General features: G+C 45.0%; 1 protein-coding gene across 1 annotated transcript; it reads right to left on the bottom strand.

Moving 5' to 3' along the window:
* Positions 1–666: 666 nt before the first annotated feature.
* On the bottom strand, positions 667–15,835 carry VXN (vexin). Its single transcript, XM_074577170.1, has 6 exons — positions 15,769–15,835; positions 12,649–12,704; positions 6,710–6,872; positions 3,281–3,342; positions 1,512–1,597; positions 667–853 (listed from the first exon to the last, which is right to left on the bottom strand). The coding sequence occupies exons 1-6, from the start codon at positions 15,833–15,835 to the stop codon at positions 667–669; spliced, it is 621 nt and encodes a 206-aa protein (XP_074433271.1).
* Positions 15,836–17,741: the final 1,906 nt, after the last annotated feature.

The following is a 17,741-nucleotide window of genomic DNA, read 5'->3' as shown; positions in this document are numbered from 1 at the left end:
TATCCAGTTGCTCATAGTTTGATCTGGCAGGATGCTTTGAAACACCAATCACTCGTCACATAGCAAAGCTGGGTAAACGTGTGTTTGCAAACTTGCTCAGTTCTGACTCACCCGTTCTTTTAAAATTTTTGCATCATTTACTTCTGTCTTGAAATATCAAAACCGAAGAAAAAAATGTTTAGCGTATGTTGTTCAACCAAGCATATCATAAGATGTGGTTTTTATCTCCTGATATGAGCGGGGGAAGAGGACAAGCAGTGGTACACAACGAGCAGACCCCTGGGATTTAACGGCACTCTGTAATCGGTCTGTTGCCTGGCAGGAATACCCAAACCTCTTGGAAGGCTTTTCTTGTTGTGAGTCCGAGCTGATTCAGACAGGAGATGTGAAATGTTGAATGGGCCAGCAGTAGTTTCAGCTTCATTGAATCAAGACGTAAATCTAGTGGGATACTTGGGATTTTAGTCTATCGCAACAAAGGCAGGCCAGTCAGTTGTATCATGGTCACCATTTTTACCTTAGCTAGCCTTTCTCCCACCATTCTGAGGCAATAACATCAAGTAATAAAAAGGATATTGTTTTCCTGGATGAGCTGTGCTGTGTGATCCTAGAGCACCTTGTCCTGGGTAAAGGACCTTCTGTCTTTCCAAGCGATGCTGAGCCTTATCAGTCCGCCTCAAAGGCACTGTTTGTTGCTCCCAGGTACTCCGACTTCTTCTTGTGCTTCATCCACATCTTCCTCAGGAGGCTGGGTGTCCCGCACAGGTTGCCTCCCGTCAGCGGTAGGGAAGCTTCTGCTCCAGGTGGCAGGGTCAGGTCGTACTCCGTTGTCTTCCTCCAGCGCTGCCGGTGGCTAGCAAAGAAAGCACAGATACATAACGCGTTCATCTCTGCGGCCTCTCTTCCCTGCTTATGACGACCGGCCACTGAAAACCAAGGGCTGCCGTCTGAGAGGGATTTATGTCTCTGCATACAAAGTGCGAGGACACTGTGCCAATGAGCTTGTTACTGTCCCCCAGGTGGCAATGGCGGCACCACAAATACCCCCCAGATCCGTGTCTGGGGGGTTCTCTGCCTACTGATGAGTGCATTTGTACTGTGGTCAAGCTGTTCCTTAATTACACTTAAAGACAATAAATCTTTGTTGAAAAAATATTTCATTACCTTTTCGAAACTGCCATAGGGCAAATATTATAGGCTTCCTGAGGGGAAAATACTTAAATTTTGAATTTAGATGCTTTTCTTTCTAGTGATAAAACAGAGCTGTAACTGGCACTGGGACAGCTGTACAAATGGCCACGGCTGGTGATACAATCAGCCTGTCCTTTAGCTGATCTCTCCCTGCCTTTGGGAAGCAAGCGGCATGGCTTTCCTGTAAATCACTGAGGTTTCACAGCTGTGATTCAGAGGAGATCTGCAGCTGAGCACTTCTTTGTGTTTCTGGTGAGAGGGTGACCCGCGCCCCACGCGCAGCCCTGCCCGCCTTGGCTGAGGGGTGGGAAGGGACTTACTCCTCCGTCAAAGTGCTGTCGCCGGCGGGCGAGTCTGTGACAGCCACCCCTTTCGCTGTGATACGAGCAACCGGCGATGGTGGGAACTGCGGGAGGAAAAAGCACGTCATTAGGAAATGCCACTGATGAGTAGGGACCCCTCATCTGAGGAAAGAGGCCATTTTAGGAAAATGCATAAATACCGTAAATCTCTTTACAAGAGAAAGCAGGCTGGCTAGGGACTTGGCTGCCCAGCTCTTACCCACGCAAATACCGATTGCTCGCATGAACGGTCTCACTGAGCTCAGCACAGGGCTCGTATGAGCAAGAATTGCACCTGCCGTCGAAGGAGGGAGGCTTGCAGAACTTTTTATTCCCTGTTTTTTTTGCCCAGCTTCCCGAGGAGGCGAGACTTTGTGCAGAGTGAGCAGCCTGCCTCTTGCAGCTCTTCACAGGCCACCTCTGCCGCTGGCAGGGCAGCAGCTCTACCAGCCACCCCTGTTTCTCGAGCGACGTTCAGAAATGTTTCTCTTTTTTGCTGGGTGCTGTCCTGTGTTGTGGGGGACCCTGGTTCATGCCCCAGTTCCGCCACGGCCCCACAAGTGCCTAACCATCAACTTCCTCCTTGTCTTATTTGATCATAAATTGCCCGCCAGTACTGAGTCACCTTTTCCCATAAACAGGCCACTGAGACCGGTGTATCCTCCAAGATGGTAAGCTAAACTGTGTGTTGCCCAGAAACAGAAAAATACGTCAAAAATTGTGACGTGCTCTTGTCATTTCAGGCAATAAACACACTTACTGATTTTACTGGCAATACTGAAAAATTTCTTCATATTATTGTCACCGCTATAGCTGGTATTAAGTTGTCTAGGGCTATTTCTCCTGGGATTAATCTGAGACTGGATACATTTGGGTGTGCTCTGCAAGTATCCCAAGACTTAAAGATGATTGAAATCACTTTTGCAAGCGTACTTTGAAATTTAACCAGGTTAACTCTTGGTAGGTGCAATTAGTTTCATTACACTGAATACCATTAATTGTGACCAGCCTTCAATATTGTACAGTCATTTTTCTCGAGTGTAGCCCATCTACCAGCTAGCAAGTATATTGCAGCCATCCAAAAGAGCATTTGAAGCCATAAAGTTTCTATAGCACGGTCTGATATTGGTCAGAAACTTTTCAAAGGACTACTTCCTGTTTGAAAATCTAGTTTTTATAAAATGTAGGGACTTGGAAAATTTGGCCTTTGGTAAGAAAAATAAGGGAGGGAAAACGCTTTAGTAAACCTTAGTCATTTTTAACCAAAACATTTTGTCTGTCCATTGCAGAACAAATTTTTGGGGTTTGCATGATGATTTTCCCATCAACTCTTTATTCACATTTTTGATTGATCCGATTATCATGTCAGGTTGGCTTTCTGGAGAATATGAATTATTTGATGCTTGTTCCACTTTAGAAATTATTTTTTTCCCAATTTGTGAAATTCCCTGAGAAACAAGAGGTTAATTCCTCCCAGCTCTTGCAGGTGGCTGAGCATCTGGAATGGGAGCATGCCTGTTTCCACCCTACAACCCTTCCTAGTTCCCTGAGGGGCAGCCATCCTACGTCAGTTTCTACTTCCAGCTAAGAATCCTCTGGCATAAGTCATGTCTCAAAGCCTTAATGAAGACTGTGGAATCTGCACATACTGTGACAGACCGACGCGCTGTTCATGCGGGACACGCTGACAGGTACTAGGTTTTAAGATGCATCAGGCAGTGGCAGTTGGTCTCGCTGTATTTACTTACCAAAGATTTTCCATCCAACAGGTGATTGCAGGATTTGGATGACTCTCGATTAGTAATCCCCGCTGCAAAGCATAACAGACATGGCATTATCGGCAATTATCCCATTGGCATAGCTTGTATTAAGAGCCTCCTTCCATGCAGTTAAACCCAGATATGAACAGAGCCCCGGTTCAGGTTATAGTCCCACTAGATTTGATTGCAGCCAAAAGTGCAGGTTATGATCATCTACTGTGGTGTCAAAATAGGTGATTTTTGGAATTGCTTAAGTCATTCTGGAAAGTCACTCAACTGCTTGCTCCTAGAGCTCTCAAATGAGATGATGAGCTGGCCTTAGCAGGCCAAGCCAGGTGGGAGCCCTTCTCCTCCTGTGAGCGCCCGTGTGTATGTACATACAAAGAGTGGCCCCATCTGCTGCTCCTCAGCAGAGGTTGGGTAACGCAGTTTTTGTGCATCTTGGAGCCCCACTGCCAGGTTTGTCCTGCCTAGGAGATCAGACTCCTTTCTGGATTGCCCTGGGGAGTTATTCCAATCTGGGCAGTGATGTGTGTTACATCCACCCCACCACAGGAAGGTATTTCAACCTTTCTCTCTGCCCATGGCTGAGTGGCACCTCTCTCTGCTGGCCTCAAACCTGGAGGTTATCTTTCAGTTACAAGTGAGTGCTCAGATGATAACTTATCCATGGATAAATGCTCACTGACATTCCTGCTAGTTGTGCCGAGGAAAGAAATGGTGAGGGATGCGAGATTTTTTTCATGGAGCCAAATTCTCCCATTTGGCTGTGGGAACGTGGAGATATCTCCCCACCACCCCCACCCCCACCCCCACCCCCACCCCACCCCACCCCTGGCCTTTTTCTTTCTTTCTGTTCCTGGCCATTTTCAGTTGCCTGCTGTTTTTTAAAAGGATATTCAGGTAAGCGAAGAGCGGGTATCTACAGAAACACCAAGATTCACCAAGACAGAGGATAGACTATGATTCACAAATGGTGTCACCAATGGAATAAAAATAATGACAGCAAACATCAGAAATAGCCAAGGCGCTGCTGACAGTGCTGTCTCCAGCATGCGTTACCAATCAGAACTGTCTTCTCCTTCTGGGGGCAATATTTGACCATGATAAATATCTTAACCAGACTCCCTCTTCCCGCTCCCCGCCTCCCCCCTCCCTCCCCTGCCAGTAATTCCATTAGCTACCTAACTGTATACCTCACATCAAAGTTTAATTCAATTACCTCCTCTCATCTTGCATATTAGGTACTAACAGTATTCAGCAAGTGGCTCCAGGCAGCAATGCTTCAGCTAATGTCCACAATTTTTCTTTCTTCTTTTTTTTCTTTTTTTTATCATGTATTGTCTGACTCTTCCCTTCAGCCTGTCCCTCTTCTTATTAGACATAGAAAATGTTCTGGCAAAGTTTTTGCAAAATATGTAAGCAAAAGTAAGTCTCCATGGCTTCATGTTCATAAGCGTTCTTCAGGACAGTGGTGGCTGGGTGCGGTGGGAATTCCACCTCCAGAAGGTGCTATGGATGTCCAAGCCTGGGACAAGGGTTGTCCCACATCTGTTATTCTGACTTGCCCTGTGTTTCCAAGATAAATGCTTGTACAAAAACTTGGTACAAAACTGAGTACTTCTTTCCAGGAGAATAAGTGCAATTTTTTTTTGATCTATCCATCCTCTGAAGCAAAACACAGCTTTGAGCGCAGTCAGGGGTTTCTTGTTCTGGCATTCCACTACATTTACTTGCCTTCCTGCATGCTGGAATGCACTGTCCTTATGCTTTGATATTTGTGTATGGTTTTGGATGTGTACTGATAATCTCATCTATGCTCTTGTTTACACATTTTTCACGTCCTCCGGAAGTTGAACTGTTCACTCTATGGCCCAGATTTCAAGCTGTGCTTTACCAAATCTGGTCTCTTTTATATTCAATGGTGCTTGTCTATAGAGTAAGTAAGCATGGAAAACTCTACAGACGCAACTATTTCCAGTAAGAAAATCGAAGAATGTTTTAGAAGGGTGAAATTTATGTGGTGGTCACATTTCTACACAGATTAATGAAAATAGATGATACTCATCCATACACATATCTCACTTCATATCACATTATGCTGGCTCGCCAGCATAGAGAAACAGCTGGAGAAACCTTTCTAGACTCTCTTATGGCACCCTATTCTCTGCGTACTGAAATTGGACACGGCAGCACATCGTAGCAAAGAGCTATTTTTATTTTCATACAAATATTTGCAAAGGCTTCTCCTTTCCCCCCCTTAAAATGCTAAATCTATAAAGTCAGGCACTCAAAAGTTATGAAATACCAGAACTGGACCAAAGTTATTTCATCCCCCATTCTTTTCAGACTCCTATGTCTTTTATCCTGTTCACACCTATCTGTCATCTTTTACCTCTTGTTTCCCCTCACAGCAGAGACCAACAGTTCCCCCTTTCTCCCCCGCTGGCTCTCTGCCACCCACTACCCAATGGCCGGTCCCAGCCACTCCTCCTCCTGTCCCCCCTCCAGCCGCAAAGCCCCAGCCCTTTGTTCAGCCATTTCTTGGCTCCGGTCCTGGTTTAAGATCTTTCCCTACGGTCCCAAGCTCAGTTTGTTCCTTCACAGCTTCCCAGGCCCAGCTCTTGTCTGATCTGTGTTCAAATAGGATGGCTTATGAGCAGTGCAGTTGGAAACCGGTGGTGTGAAGAACATGCACCTTCATGGTAGTATCTACAGATTTAGCATCTTTTGACAGCTAAATGTCCAATGTCTCTATCAAACATGTGCTTATGGGATTTTTTCAAAGGCTTATGACTTGATTGCCTCTGGGTGGTTTTTCAAGGGAGCAAAAGATGAGTTTTTGATTAAAAGGCCACTCCTTGCCAAACTGCATGGCCTGGCTCCAGCTTCGACCTTCCAAACACAACACACCAGTGCTGAAGGAGCTGAACGACCAGTTTATTTATGTCTACTCAGTTCCTCGGTTTTGCATTGGCAAACTCTATTTTTCCTTCATGAGTTCTCACAAATATGCTGAACAAGTTTTGGTTGAAAAAACAAAATCAGGTCTCTGGCTGTCATCCAGGATCGAAAATTTCATCCCAGATAATTATGTTCTGGCAGGTTCTAAGCAGGGATCTTATATAATAAGATGACTCAGGCAAACTCGATAATATGCAATCCATCATCTCTGAAATATTGTCAGCCTTTGGAAAGAGAGCGTTTATGACTCTGAAGAAAGCCAGTTTATGACTGAAGAAAGCGAGAGCTCTGTAATGCCACGGTCATTATCTTATTAATTCCACTGGATACTTTAAACATGGAAGTACCCTTCAGGTACACAACAAAGCGCCTGCTTCACTGCAAACAGAAAGACTGCAATATCTAAGAGTGTTCTGAAGCCACGGAGGAATCAAGCCACTTCTGTGGACTTACCGTGCTGGGCAGTGCCCTTGGTGGGGCTGGGTCCCCGCTGCCCGCTCTGCAGGTGGCCCGAGCCCCGCTCCTTGTCTTCACCGTACAGCACCTGGAGGAGGTCACCCTGGTGGGGCTGCAGCTTCTCTGGCCTGTGGGGCCGATGATCGGATATGGCCACCACCTGCAGGGAAGAGGCAAACCCATCCTGTTACGCCCGGTTTTGGAGATTAGGTGGTCTGCCAAGGTCACAGGGGAGCAGCACGCTGCTTGCTCTTCCCGCTGCTTTACTGTCACCTAAAGGGGATTTTGTTGGGTGGGGATTGTGGGATTTGTGGGGTTTGTTTTGTTTGGCTCCTGCCTCTGTGCATGGGACGTATAAGAATATGGGAGAATCACATGGGGTCTCTCTGGGACCCAGCTACCTAGTTGCACCTTTCTATATTCTCCTCAGGAGACTGAAATGTGGTCCTTTTCAAGATCTACTGAATAGGATATGCCTTCGAGACAGCTCAAATTTAATTTCTTATTTTGTCATATCTTGGGCAATCAGCTAAACTTATGCAATGTGAATTACAAATGCTATTTCTTCATGGCCTCTTTTGTCTTTCGGACTTGCATTTTATACCTGTCAAATGACTACAGGGGATACGAGGCGGCGAATAATTGTGCTCCTGGAGCTTAATTTTCACAAACATTAGCTCACACAAACAAAACTCACTGAGATCCGGATCTTTGAAAATTAGGCCTCTTGTATCTCGAACAGAGTGATTGAAAACGAGCGTGAACAAAATCAAGTTCTTTTCTACATCGACCACAACTAAGCCATGGCACTCACTGTGCTGCCACAGGCAACTGGGGAGGCCGGAGCTAACGTGAGCTTGAAAAGCCAGGGCTGTTATCCAGGATGGTCTGGAAGCAATTTTCTCAGGAAGATTAAAATCCTGACAGCAGGGAAAGAGTGTTTCATACTTTGGTTTTATTTTATTTTATTTTATTTTATTTTATTTTATTTTATTTTATTTTATTTTATTCCTCCTTGAAGACTTGCTACTGTCGTACAGAGAACCAGTTAAACGGGGCGAAGATCCAAACCAGCAAGGAAACATGACACATGGCAACTATTCAGACTGTTTCCTACTAGACTTACTTATGTTGATCTTATGTTGCAAGACCAGAAGCAAAGCAGTTACTTGCAGCTAACTGATGACTGATAGTTGCCATCTATGTGTTTTATAAATAAGTACAGTTATTCTGTCTGGAGACTGAGACCAGCAACGGAGCAGCCCGCTATTGGCATAGAAAAAGGCTTGATTCCATTTTTTGCTCTGCATACACTCAAGATAAAAACAAAACTGCATTCAAGCATGTCCCCTCAAGCAAAATTGTCCATTTTCTTTAAGTAAGTTTTAATTCAATTTGCCATTAATTTGCAATATTCTGTGCACACAAATTTTTACACATTATAAAAACACATGCGCACCAGTGTTTTCCATAACAGGAAAAAAGAAAAACCCCAACCTGACCACTCTTTATTCTTTGGACTCCATGTACTCTCAGGAGTCTGGAGAAGGCTACATGACCTAGATCCCACTGACCAGCAGGACAAGGAGCAGAAACTGCCCAAAAGCAGGCAAAAATACTGCTGGAAAGGGCTGGTGAGCCTAATCCAAGACCTAGGAGGGGTTTTCTCTTAGTTCTGTGGATTTGGGCACACAGCCTAACACAGTCCCTGCTCCGTAAGCTACTTAAGGACATGCCCAGTGTTAAGTTAAAATCAAAGGGACTACTGGTGTCCTTGAAGACAAGCACGTGCTAAAGGAGGACACAGCTGGTGCCCAGTTCTACTGACCACGAATCTGGCGCTGCCGGACAGAGCTGAGCCTCAGCAGCACTCCGATAATTCAGAAATGAGGGTGATGCTGGTGGTGAGAGGCCTCCTGCTGCTGCTCAAGCAGTTGGCTCTCCCCCAGCTGCCCCTGGACCAGTTCCAGGACCTCCCCATCCCTCTGCTCCTCGCAGGCTGCAGGCTCCTGTGTCCACGCACGCCCTGACCACCCGAACCTTGCAAGCTGCTTACCAGATGCATCATCCCCCATCACCACAGTGCCATTGGCACAGACACCTGTATTCATTACGGGCATGATGAGGCTGTGCCTGACAGGGGTCCCTTGGAGCCTGCCTTGTGTGAACCGAGCTGTCCCAGCCTTCAAGGAATGCCACAAAGCTCAGCGTTTCCCACCAGCTCTGGAAATACGCTCAGTGCCCTTGGTCACACCCAGTCTTCTTTGGTGTGTGACAGAAAATGTCATCAGCCCTCTGCTACTGAGACACCTGAGGTCGTTTCTTTTGCACGGTCATGGAAAGTGCATTTTTGGTAAGTAGGATGCTGGCTGCGGTTGTCTCTAATCCTGAAAGTGGCTTATTTGAGCAGTGTAAACCACCACTGACTTGAAATTTTAACAATCTGCCTATGTACTGCAAAGGATGAAATTTAGTTTGGGGAAAGGAAGCAGGATTTTGAACTCCATTAGTAGCAGGAATTATTTAGGCACATTGTCAATGTTCTTGAGATTCCTTGTTACAAGTCATATCAGTAATGCCAAAACGCCTTCAAGCAGCAGAATCTGTATAATTAAGTTGCAATGCCATTTTCCATTACAGCTGGAGACAGCAGTGCAAGGTCTATAGCACACTTTTGGTTAACATCTATGTTTGCAGCGTTTGGCTGTAGTACACTTTTGGAGTTTCTTATCTCCTAATTCAAGATTTCACCGTGACTTTGGCTACCTCACCCATTACCGTAATATGTAAAGACTTATCTAGGTCAGGAAACTAAACCTGCTGTAGTGCAGTTTTGATCTAAACTGGAGCTGACATTTCTCTAGGGTACCTAGGGTAAGGCAGAAGGATCAGCTGGAAGTCACTTTTCTTTTCTAGATGTACCAGGAAATTTAAATCTGTGTGAATGGCAAAGGCAGCCAAACTATGCAGAATTAGTAATCTGCTCTCTAAAAAGCCTACTGTTTTTAGAACCTGTAAGTCCCTTGACCAGCCCAGTCTGCTTGAAGGGCGCTGGCTCTGAACTCAGAGTTCAGCAAAGTCTCTTTTTTTGAACTTTACTGCCTGGCGTATCCGCTGTTAGAATTAGCTGTGTTAAGCAGGGGACATGGAGGATGCAGGAGGGTTGCAGAGCAGTGCAGAGGCTGTCCCAACAACCCTGCTTCTGCACCCAAAATCCCATCCCACACCAACAAACAACCAGAAAAGGTGACAATTAAACATCTGGCTTTGAATAAAACTTTGAAGCTTAGAGGCTGAACAACAAGTGCTTGTTAGTGGAGGAACTGCCAGATTTGTAGAGTTAAGCTCTTTTTGATGGTCTAATGCTGATCCAATATTTTATGTGGCAGCACTAGCATGCACAGAGGGATTTGCCATTTTTCTGCAAAGTAGCCAGATATTGGTGTCCAGACAATTCTACCTAAAGGATTTTGGGGCTAGGAGAGCAAGGGAAGGGAAGGATCTACTATCATTGAAAATAGCTCTCAGTAGGGCAATAGGAACTGCAAATAAGCATATTGGTGAAACACTCAATTAAAAAAAAGGTGTTTCCCCCTTTCTCTCACCCTTCCACAGTCATGATTGTGCTTTTGGGGTGCGTTCTTGAATGCGATGGAAGTTACCCCCCAAGGTGAGTCATTTGAATGTTAAGTCACTTAATGCTACACTGCTTGAGTATTTCTGCCGCGAAAAAAAGGTCTGGCAGATGTCCACGTTGCTTGCTATTTTTGCCCTTGCCGAGGATTAAAGTTGTGCATCCACTGCAATCACCAGAACAGAAGATTTCGTGTTGGCTGAGGCGTTTCTACAGCACTGACTGCAGGTGCAGAGTTAAAAGTGGAAAAGACAGAATCATTCTGCTACTTTTCTGTGGGTCTCGAAATTGGCAATCACAACTTCCTCACAGGCACGTATATTCCAGTAGGACGCGCTATTTATTTGAATGCTTGCGCATGAGCTGTAAGCAGCTGCATCACACTGAAGAAGGGGAAGGCACAAGTCTAAGTGCTGACTGTGCCAATGGCTTTGGTTTGAGAGCCTTGCTTGGTTTCTCAGCTGGAGCTGCAGACCATTCCTCAGGCTCCCACTGCTAATATGACGCTGTCTGCACCATGACTAAGGGCCAATCGAAGGACATGTTTAATTGGGGTCAGGAAAGCCCCAAAGGAAAAAAAAATCCTTTAAAAATACAGCAACAAAACAGGGACTTTCTTATCTTATTTTCTTAGACCTTTATGACTACAGTGCTGCTACAGCAGCTGATCCAATCCAAATTAAATATTAGAGGCTCCCATTTAGCAGAAACAACAACTACCTATCTGCTGAGATTGAGAACATGATAACAGACATACCGTTGCCCTGGATTTTGATGAGAGCTAGCTGAAAATGTTCCAGATGATGAGCAGTTCTATGAGAAAATTCTGGTTAGAAATCGGGGCATTTTCTTGGAAAATTATCTGTTTTGTCCAGAGAATTGAGAAATTCTCTGAGCATTCTGTTTTATTAAGTCAGAATAGTTCACTTCTGGTTTGGACTTCTTTGCTATTTTTATATTACATAGAAAACAAAATATACCAAAGGCATAACAAATAAAAAAAGGAGTATCTCAAAATGGCTTATTTTGAGTAACACTCTGACACTCTGACTTCCATCCTCATTTGGAGTGAAAAGTCATTTTGAAACCTCAGCCTGAGTTACGGGACAAAAATAAGATTTTTCACTATTTGAGAAAATAGACAGATACAGTATTTACTCAGTTACCACGGGAGTGTTATTGACCATACCCGGGGACCCCTTCAGGCATCCTGTGAAGTATCAGGGTCCTGTGATCCGCTTTAATAATCAAGATTGGGGATGGGAGTGAATGTGGCGAGGATTTTCCCAGTGCACGGGTAAGCGTGGTAAGCAGGAGGGACCTACGGTGCGGTGGGGAGATTAGGGAATCAGGAATACGAAGAGGAGGCTATTTACAAATGAGGATGGGGCTGGGAAGTGGGATAGGGCACGGGAAAAGGAAAGGCCATGGAGCAAAATATTCCAACAAAGCACTAGGTAAGAGACAGATCTGTAGTGAGAAGAGTCTCAAAGCTTGTAAAAAGTGCTTTGATACGTGCAAGAGAAAGAGGGCACCATTCCTGCAGATCAGAAAGGCGATAAAAGGATCGCGGAAGGGGTTATGAGTGGATTTAAGGAGGGAAAACTGTCTCTGAAGACAAGAAACATCATGCCCATGTGTCAAAGTGTCCAAACTTGGAAAACATTTTCTCGGAGCATGAAAAATGTTCAGTTCTTTGAATAGGGGGGGCACCTCACCTGCAGGGAGCGGGGAAAGCTCTGGCAGTGCGCTCTGTGCTGGTGCATCGCGGGTGAGTCGAGGACAGGCAAGTGCTGCCAGGATCAAGGGACAAGCGTCCTCTCTCAGAGTCATCTCTTTGAGTCGGGGCCACAGTCCATTGCTCGGTGGTTTTATCCCAAATTCCTTGGGTAATGGAATACTGTTTCCTTGACTAATGCATGTATGTATTGATATGATTTGTTTGCTTTTCCTTCCTGCCTGTCCCTCTGTCACTGTTATTAGGGCTTTATGGATAAGAACTACGCCTGTGATTCCCTCAGATGACCTGTGTTGATAAGCTGTTATGTTCATTTTGACTGGCTCTGCACAGACGGACTGTATTTTTTGAAGTTTGAAAGCGCTCCTGTAAATAAACTGTAGCTTTACAGAAACTCGCCTTTCTGTTTCCCGCATCGCTCCCTGCATCAGACACCGACGCACTTTGCCCTGAAAGATGCACTTCCCATTTATCCATAGCATTTTTTAAGGATAAGTGTAGCCAACTAGAATTAAAAAAAAAAAAAAAAAAAAAAAAAGGAAAAGAAAGGGAGATTTTTCTTACACTCTTCGTTAGGATGTGCTGCGTACTTTTGGCTCGTCTTCGGGCAGGACTACATGCTGCAAAAAGAAGAACAGGAATTCGGTCAGGGTGCAGCGGAGGCAGACAAGATGAGGTTACACACGCCTCTAAAAGTCCTCCGTGAGAATACACTGGGTCACGGTGGGGAGTGGCAGGGGAAAAGAAGAAAGGGTTTAAGGAGGATTCCAGCTGACGCAACCCAAAAGAAAGTCCTTTTTAATGTCATGTCAGAGACCATGCTCTAGCTGTACAATACAGACATCTGTGGGCACACGGCAACAGCCTTCCCCAAGTTTCGGCATCTCTCCCATAGGTTTCCAGGAGGAACCGTCCTTCTCCTTCCTGAGTTTTGATCTGGCCTTCCACCCGACGATGTTTCAGAAGAAAATGAGCTTCTCTTTCCATCCAGTCACCTTCAAACATGACTAGTGTATACATTAACTTTGGAGACGCCTAACATTTTACCGAGATAGGGACTTTTTCAATAAGATCAAACTGTGTCATGACATCACTTCAGTTTTACTGCATGAAGTCCAAAGAACAACATTTGCACTAAGCCTAGTCTTTTCTTTTTCAGTCCTCAAAATGGCCCATCCAGTTCTTTGACTCAGAGCATTTTGCTTAGTCTGTCTCACAATTTTATTTCCTAAACCCATGAAGACACCAAAATCACAGGCAAACCAGAATCGCTAGCCACTGGACACAAAAGATGCCAAGATCATAAGCCAAACTTTTGACTGGACTGAAGCGATTGGTGGGGCTTTTTTTTGGACAAAGTGAAGATTGTTTAAACAATTTTTATTTTAGTTTGACTTGAAAAAATGACTTAGTGATGCTTCCACCTCTCTCTTTCATCATGTCTTACCCTTTGCCCTTTAAAATTACTACCCTCCTCTGTGTTCAGGGTACAGGAGTCATGACTATAGAATTTAGCAGCCAATGATAGAAACAGGCCTGCAAAAAAATGCCAAATTTTGAGAATTAACTCAAATTCTGAAGGCTGACCTTAACAGCAAGGTATGTGAATGGGGTTTCCTACTCAGGCTCCATGTACAGTCCAAAGGCTTTGAAGAGCCAGGATGATTTGTTATGGGATGACGGGTGACCCTTACTCTCCAGGTGAGCTTTCCTTTACGTTTTTGGCATACATTCAACTCCAGGAGTTGCAGGGCTTGCCGTTGCTATGTATTAATGTTTGCAGAGAGTTTTGAAGCTGAGGGAGCAGCTGGAGTTCACTCAAGGCTGCTCATTTCTGCAGCCAAACTCCTCTCCTCTGATGGCAGGAACAACAAGCGGCCAGCCGTTCCAGGGCCCTGGTACAAGCAGAGCTGGCAGTGGGACCAGTTACTCTTCCTAGATGGCTTGTATTTATCTAAAAGCCACCCCTCGATACTGCAGCGAGGATGTAAGTGCTGAGTATTAGGATGCCGCTGGCTAGAAATAAAGTTTTGGCCAATGCTCTGCCCACAGGACGGTAACAGGGGAGGGGACCAGTCTTGCCCAGGGTCCCTGCCAGCGACCCGTTGCAGCACAGGGTACTTCCCCACTGAACTCGTCACAAGTAAGTTATCTGCCCGTATGGAGCTTGAGAGTGTGCTAAGCTGTCAGTTTGATTACGGTCTGTTTTGCATGGCATGATATCCTCAGGGACCCCTACTGCCTTCTCCTGAAGGACACGTTTTATATTTTAAACCATGGTGAGCGTGGGATGAAAATCACACAAACATAATGATGGTGTTTGGTTTTTTTTTTTCCCCTAGGAGTATGTTGTAATTTGCCTTTGGAGCTGTTGCAATTACCCTTACTTCTGGAATTCCATCATTTGACAACTAAACTAGTTGCTCACGAGCAAAACACTCAAGTGCAGAGAAGTTTAGTGATGCAAGGAATCATCTTCGTGCCTCTCTGATATTGTATGTATTTCACTGGACAGTGCGAGGAGCACAGTTTATATAGATTTCTACCAGAAGCAAGTACTGTTGTGCTGTTATTGGTACCCAGGCTCGTGCACAAGGAACAACATATAAATGTGCCCAGGTAATAAATTTGCCTATTTCCAGAGAGCATACGATCCACAGTCCAACTCGCTGCCTGTTGTCTGCCAGCGCGAGTGGCAAATGGCTTACTGGGGCTGAAGAACGGCAAGGCATGAAAGGGAAGTCACAGCACCAGCAAACATGCAGTTACTTGAACAGCCATTGAAAGAGGAGTGAAGCACGGAGGTAGCCAGAAGTGACCCACTTGCGCAGGAATACAATGGCAGCAACGCGAACAGTGGGGCTGCGGGGCTCCCCCTGCAAACAGGATTTTCTGCAGGGAGCGGGAGCAGGAAGGGAAGAACGAATCCTTGCAGATGATGTTTCTGGATTTGCCTGCAAAGGGCTGTTTGTATGCACAGCCCAGCTTTTGGGCAACAAAACCAATTACAGTGATGGTTCACTTTGTCATTTCCACTTATATTCTGAAATCAAGCAGCCGAGAGCTCACGCTCGCAGCTTGCAAGCGAAGATCTGATCTGGCCCCACAATTTGTTTTCTCTGCTTTTACCTGCTTTCTTTTCCTTGTTGCTGAAATACTCAGCTATTGAGTTTAAACTAATTTGTTCAATCAAACGGAGACTGGGCTTTGTCCGGTTCTTACTCTTCATTACAAGCAATTAATGTTAATCATGCATTCATTTCCAGGGCATGGCTTTGGAAATGTTCCACTTATTGAGCCAGCAGCCTTAAATTCAACATTCATGCAGTTCACCCAGTTCATCTGAGCTGCTAACTGCTCGCAGAACTTCATTTTCTTTTCTAACACAGAATAGCCATGCAGTTGCAAGCTGTCACTTTTAGCAATTACCTCATAGGTATATCAACACCGATTCCAGATCTCCCAATTTTGCTGGCGCAAAGATTTTACACAGACACAATGTCGAAGCACCTGCACACGGATTAGCTGCCGAGACAAGCAGGGAGCGCTGGGCTGCCAGCAGAGCCCGGCACGGCACGGCAGAGCGGATGAGCTGCTCCCTGCAAACATTTCCCTCATGCTAAACACCCCGTCCATCTAAAAGACAACACCGTGAGCCGTTGTTACAGGTTTTGATGTACTCACATTTGGATGAAATCACGGTGGTGAAAACTTCTAAATTTTCGTCGCTGCAGCTGTAAATCTGATGCATTTTCCACCTCTCCCTCCTGACTGCCTTTCAGCTTCATGCAACCGCTCTGAACTTCTGGTAAATAGGTTTCACTAATCCAATCTGGCTCTGTGATCATTGTCCAGATCTACAAAGGACAGACCGATGCTGTGATCTCATCTCATTCCATATTCTTCATTGCAACATTTTCTGCTCCCATCTGCCTTTCTATGAATACTATTAATGCAAAGACTTAATTTGGCTGTTACTTTAAGCCTCTACTTAGATAGGAGCATTTTATTTTACCTCTCCTTTTACCAGTTTGGAGAATCCTCCGCAATAAATGGCTAATAATTAAAGTCTGTTCTGTGTAGCCAATGTATAGGCGAATACACATTTACAGAAGCACTGCAAGGATTTTTAAAATAAGTTGGGTTAATATTTTGCGTACTTTAACACATTTATCATAAAAATCTGCTCCTCCCTTATGATGAGGCGCTGATTCTAGGTGTATTAAGAAAAGCATTTTGTGCTTTATCTTCTAAGTTCATAAACTACCACCTGAATCCTGGGTACTTCCGTGTAAAATTTCAAATGCAGATGACTAAAGAGGGGCACGTCAGGCAGACGTACACAGGTCTATCTGCCCCTACACTTCAGTGGCTGCAGAGGGAGGGCAGGTGGCTCGGTCATAGATGGGTTCCTACATGACTTGATGGTTCTGGGGCCTAATTCCATATTTATGCACTTCAATAAAGGGTCTTCTTGCAAAAGCTTTTCATTCCTTAATGCTCCCATCAGAATTTGTTCCTTTCCACGTCTATGAAAATCAGCCTCCTCAACTGCTGGTGACCTACTGCTGTCATGGACCCCTAAGCTCAAACACGTTGGCTCGCAGGCTCCAGCAACTGATGTAGCAGAAACACTTTCAAGTGTGAATAATGATATTAAATTATATCAGTCTAATGAATAGCCTTCATTACTAGCACGTGTGTGTAATTAACACAAAAACTAGTGCTGTCTTTTACTATAGACGTCTGCCACCAGCAGTCCCAGATGGAAAGTGCCAGCAAACATGGGCTGTCATTGTCATATTCGTGCAACGTTTCTCCTTTGAAATAATAAATATTGTTCAAATACACATCCTGAGCCTGGAAGCATTTTGGCGGAGTGGAAGGCGTCACTGTTTCAAGAAAGAAACGAGTGAAGAGAAGCTGGTATCGCTTGTCACCTCCCACCGCAGCCTCCTGCTGTCCAGGGGCAGCAAAGCCACTGCGGGGCTGGGGGCATTGTCCCGGGAAACCGTGCCGTGTTTGAAATGGGCGGCGGGACGGCAATATAATCAAGCAAAAGTTCAATTAGCTTTTGATTTATTGCGCCACATGTTCTGCTTGTATGACTGATGTCATTAACATCAGGCTCGGCTGGCGCGTTCATCTGTCCCTGCCCGGCTCCCTCTGAAGGCGCACACACTCAACAGATGGGGAGCTGCACGGGCACCAATGCAATTGTTTATCCCCCTATTGTCCCCGTGTCAAGCAATCAAACCAAATCCATTACCCACCAAGAAAAAGATCAGCGCACCGTCCATTCAGCGGTGAATGGAGCAGAGGCGGTTATGTAGGGAGGCTTTAAAGCTTTCAAAAGGATAGAAAAAAAAATAATGAAGAGCAACACTGAATAGTTCACCAGAAAAAAAAAAAAAAGCTATAACAAACCTAACCCAACCTTTGTTTCACCTTTGGATATTCAGAGTCCCGTACGAGGCACTTTTGGATCTGAGTCATTGTTTTCCTAGTTATAGGTATAACCTAAAGAGATTTTAAAATCACAGCTGGGGTTTAACATTAGAACAAATATTGGGTGTTTCATCATGTTGAGGAGCGGTGGGGATGTGAAAACTGCAATGAGACTGAAGAGCTGGTTACTAGCAGGCATTCGCGGCTTT

Source organism: Larus michahellis, chromosome 2 (genome assembly GCF_964199755.1).
Source record: "Larus michahellis chromosome 2, bLarMic1.1, whole genome shotgun sequence".
In the NCBI taxonomy this organism is placed as follows: Eukaryota; Metazoa; Chordata; class Aves; order Charadriiformes; family Laridae; genus Larus; species Larus michahellis.
Note: the sequence above shows the minus strand (reverse complement) of the source record. Positions and strands in the feature narration are given on the sequence as shown.

What these genes read in the sequence shown, in the direction of transcription:
- VXN (XM_074577170.1), bottom strand. Translation starts at nt 15,835, where the DNA reads ATGCATCAGATTTACAGCTGCAGCGACGAAAATTTAGAAGTTTTCACC. An exon ending in CAAGGGCACTGCCCAGCACG is followed by an intron (nt 3,343 to 6,709) that starts GTAAGTCCACAG and finishes TATGCTTTGCAG; the next exon opens with CGGGGATTACTAATCGAGAG. An exon ending in TGTTGGATGGAAAATCTTTG is followed by an intron (nt 1,598 to 3,280) that starts GTAAGTAAATAC and finishes TTCCTCCCGCAG; the next exon opens with TTCCCACCATCGCCGGTTGC.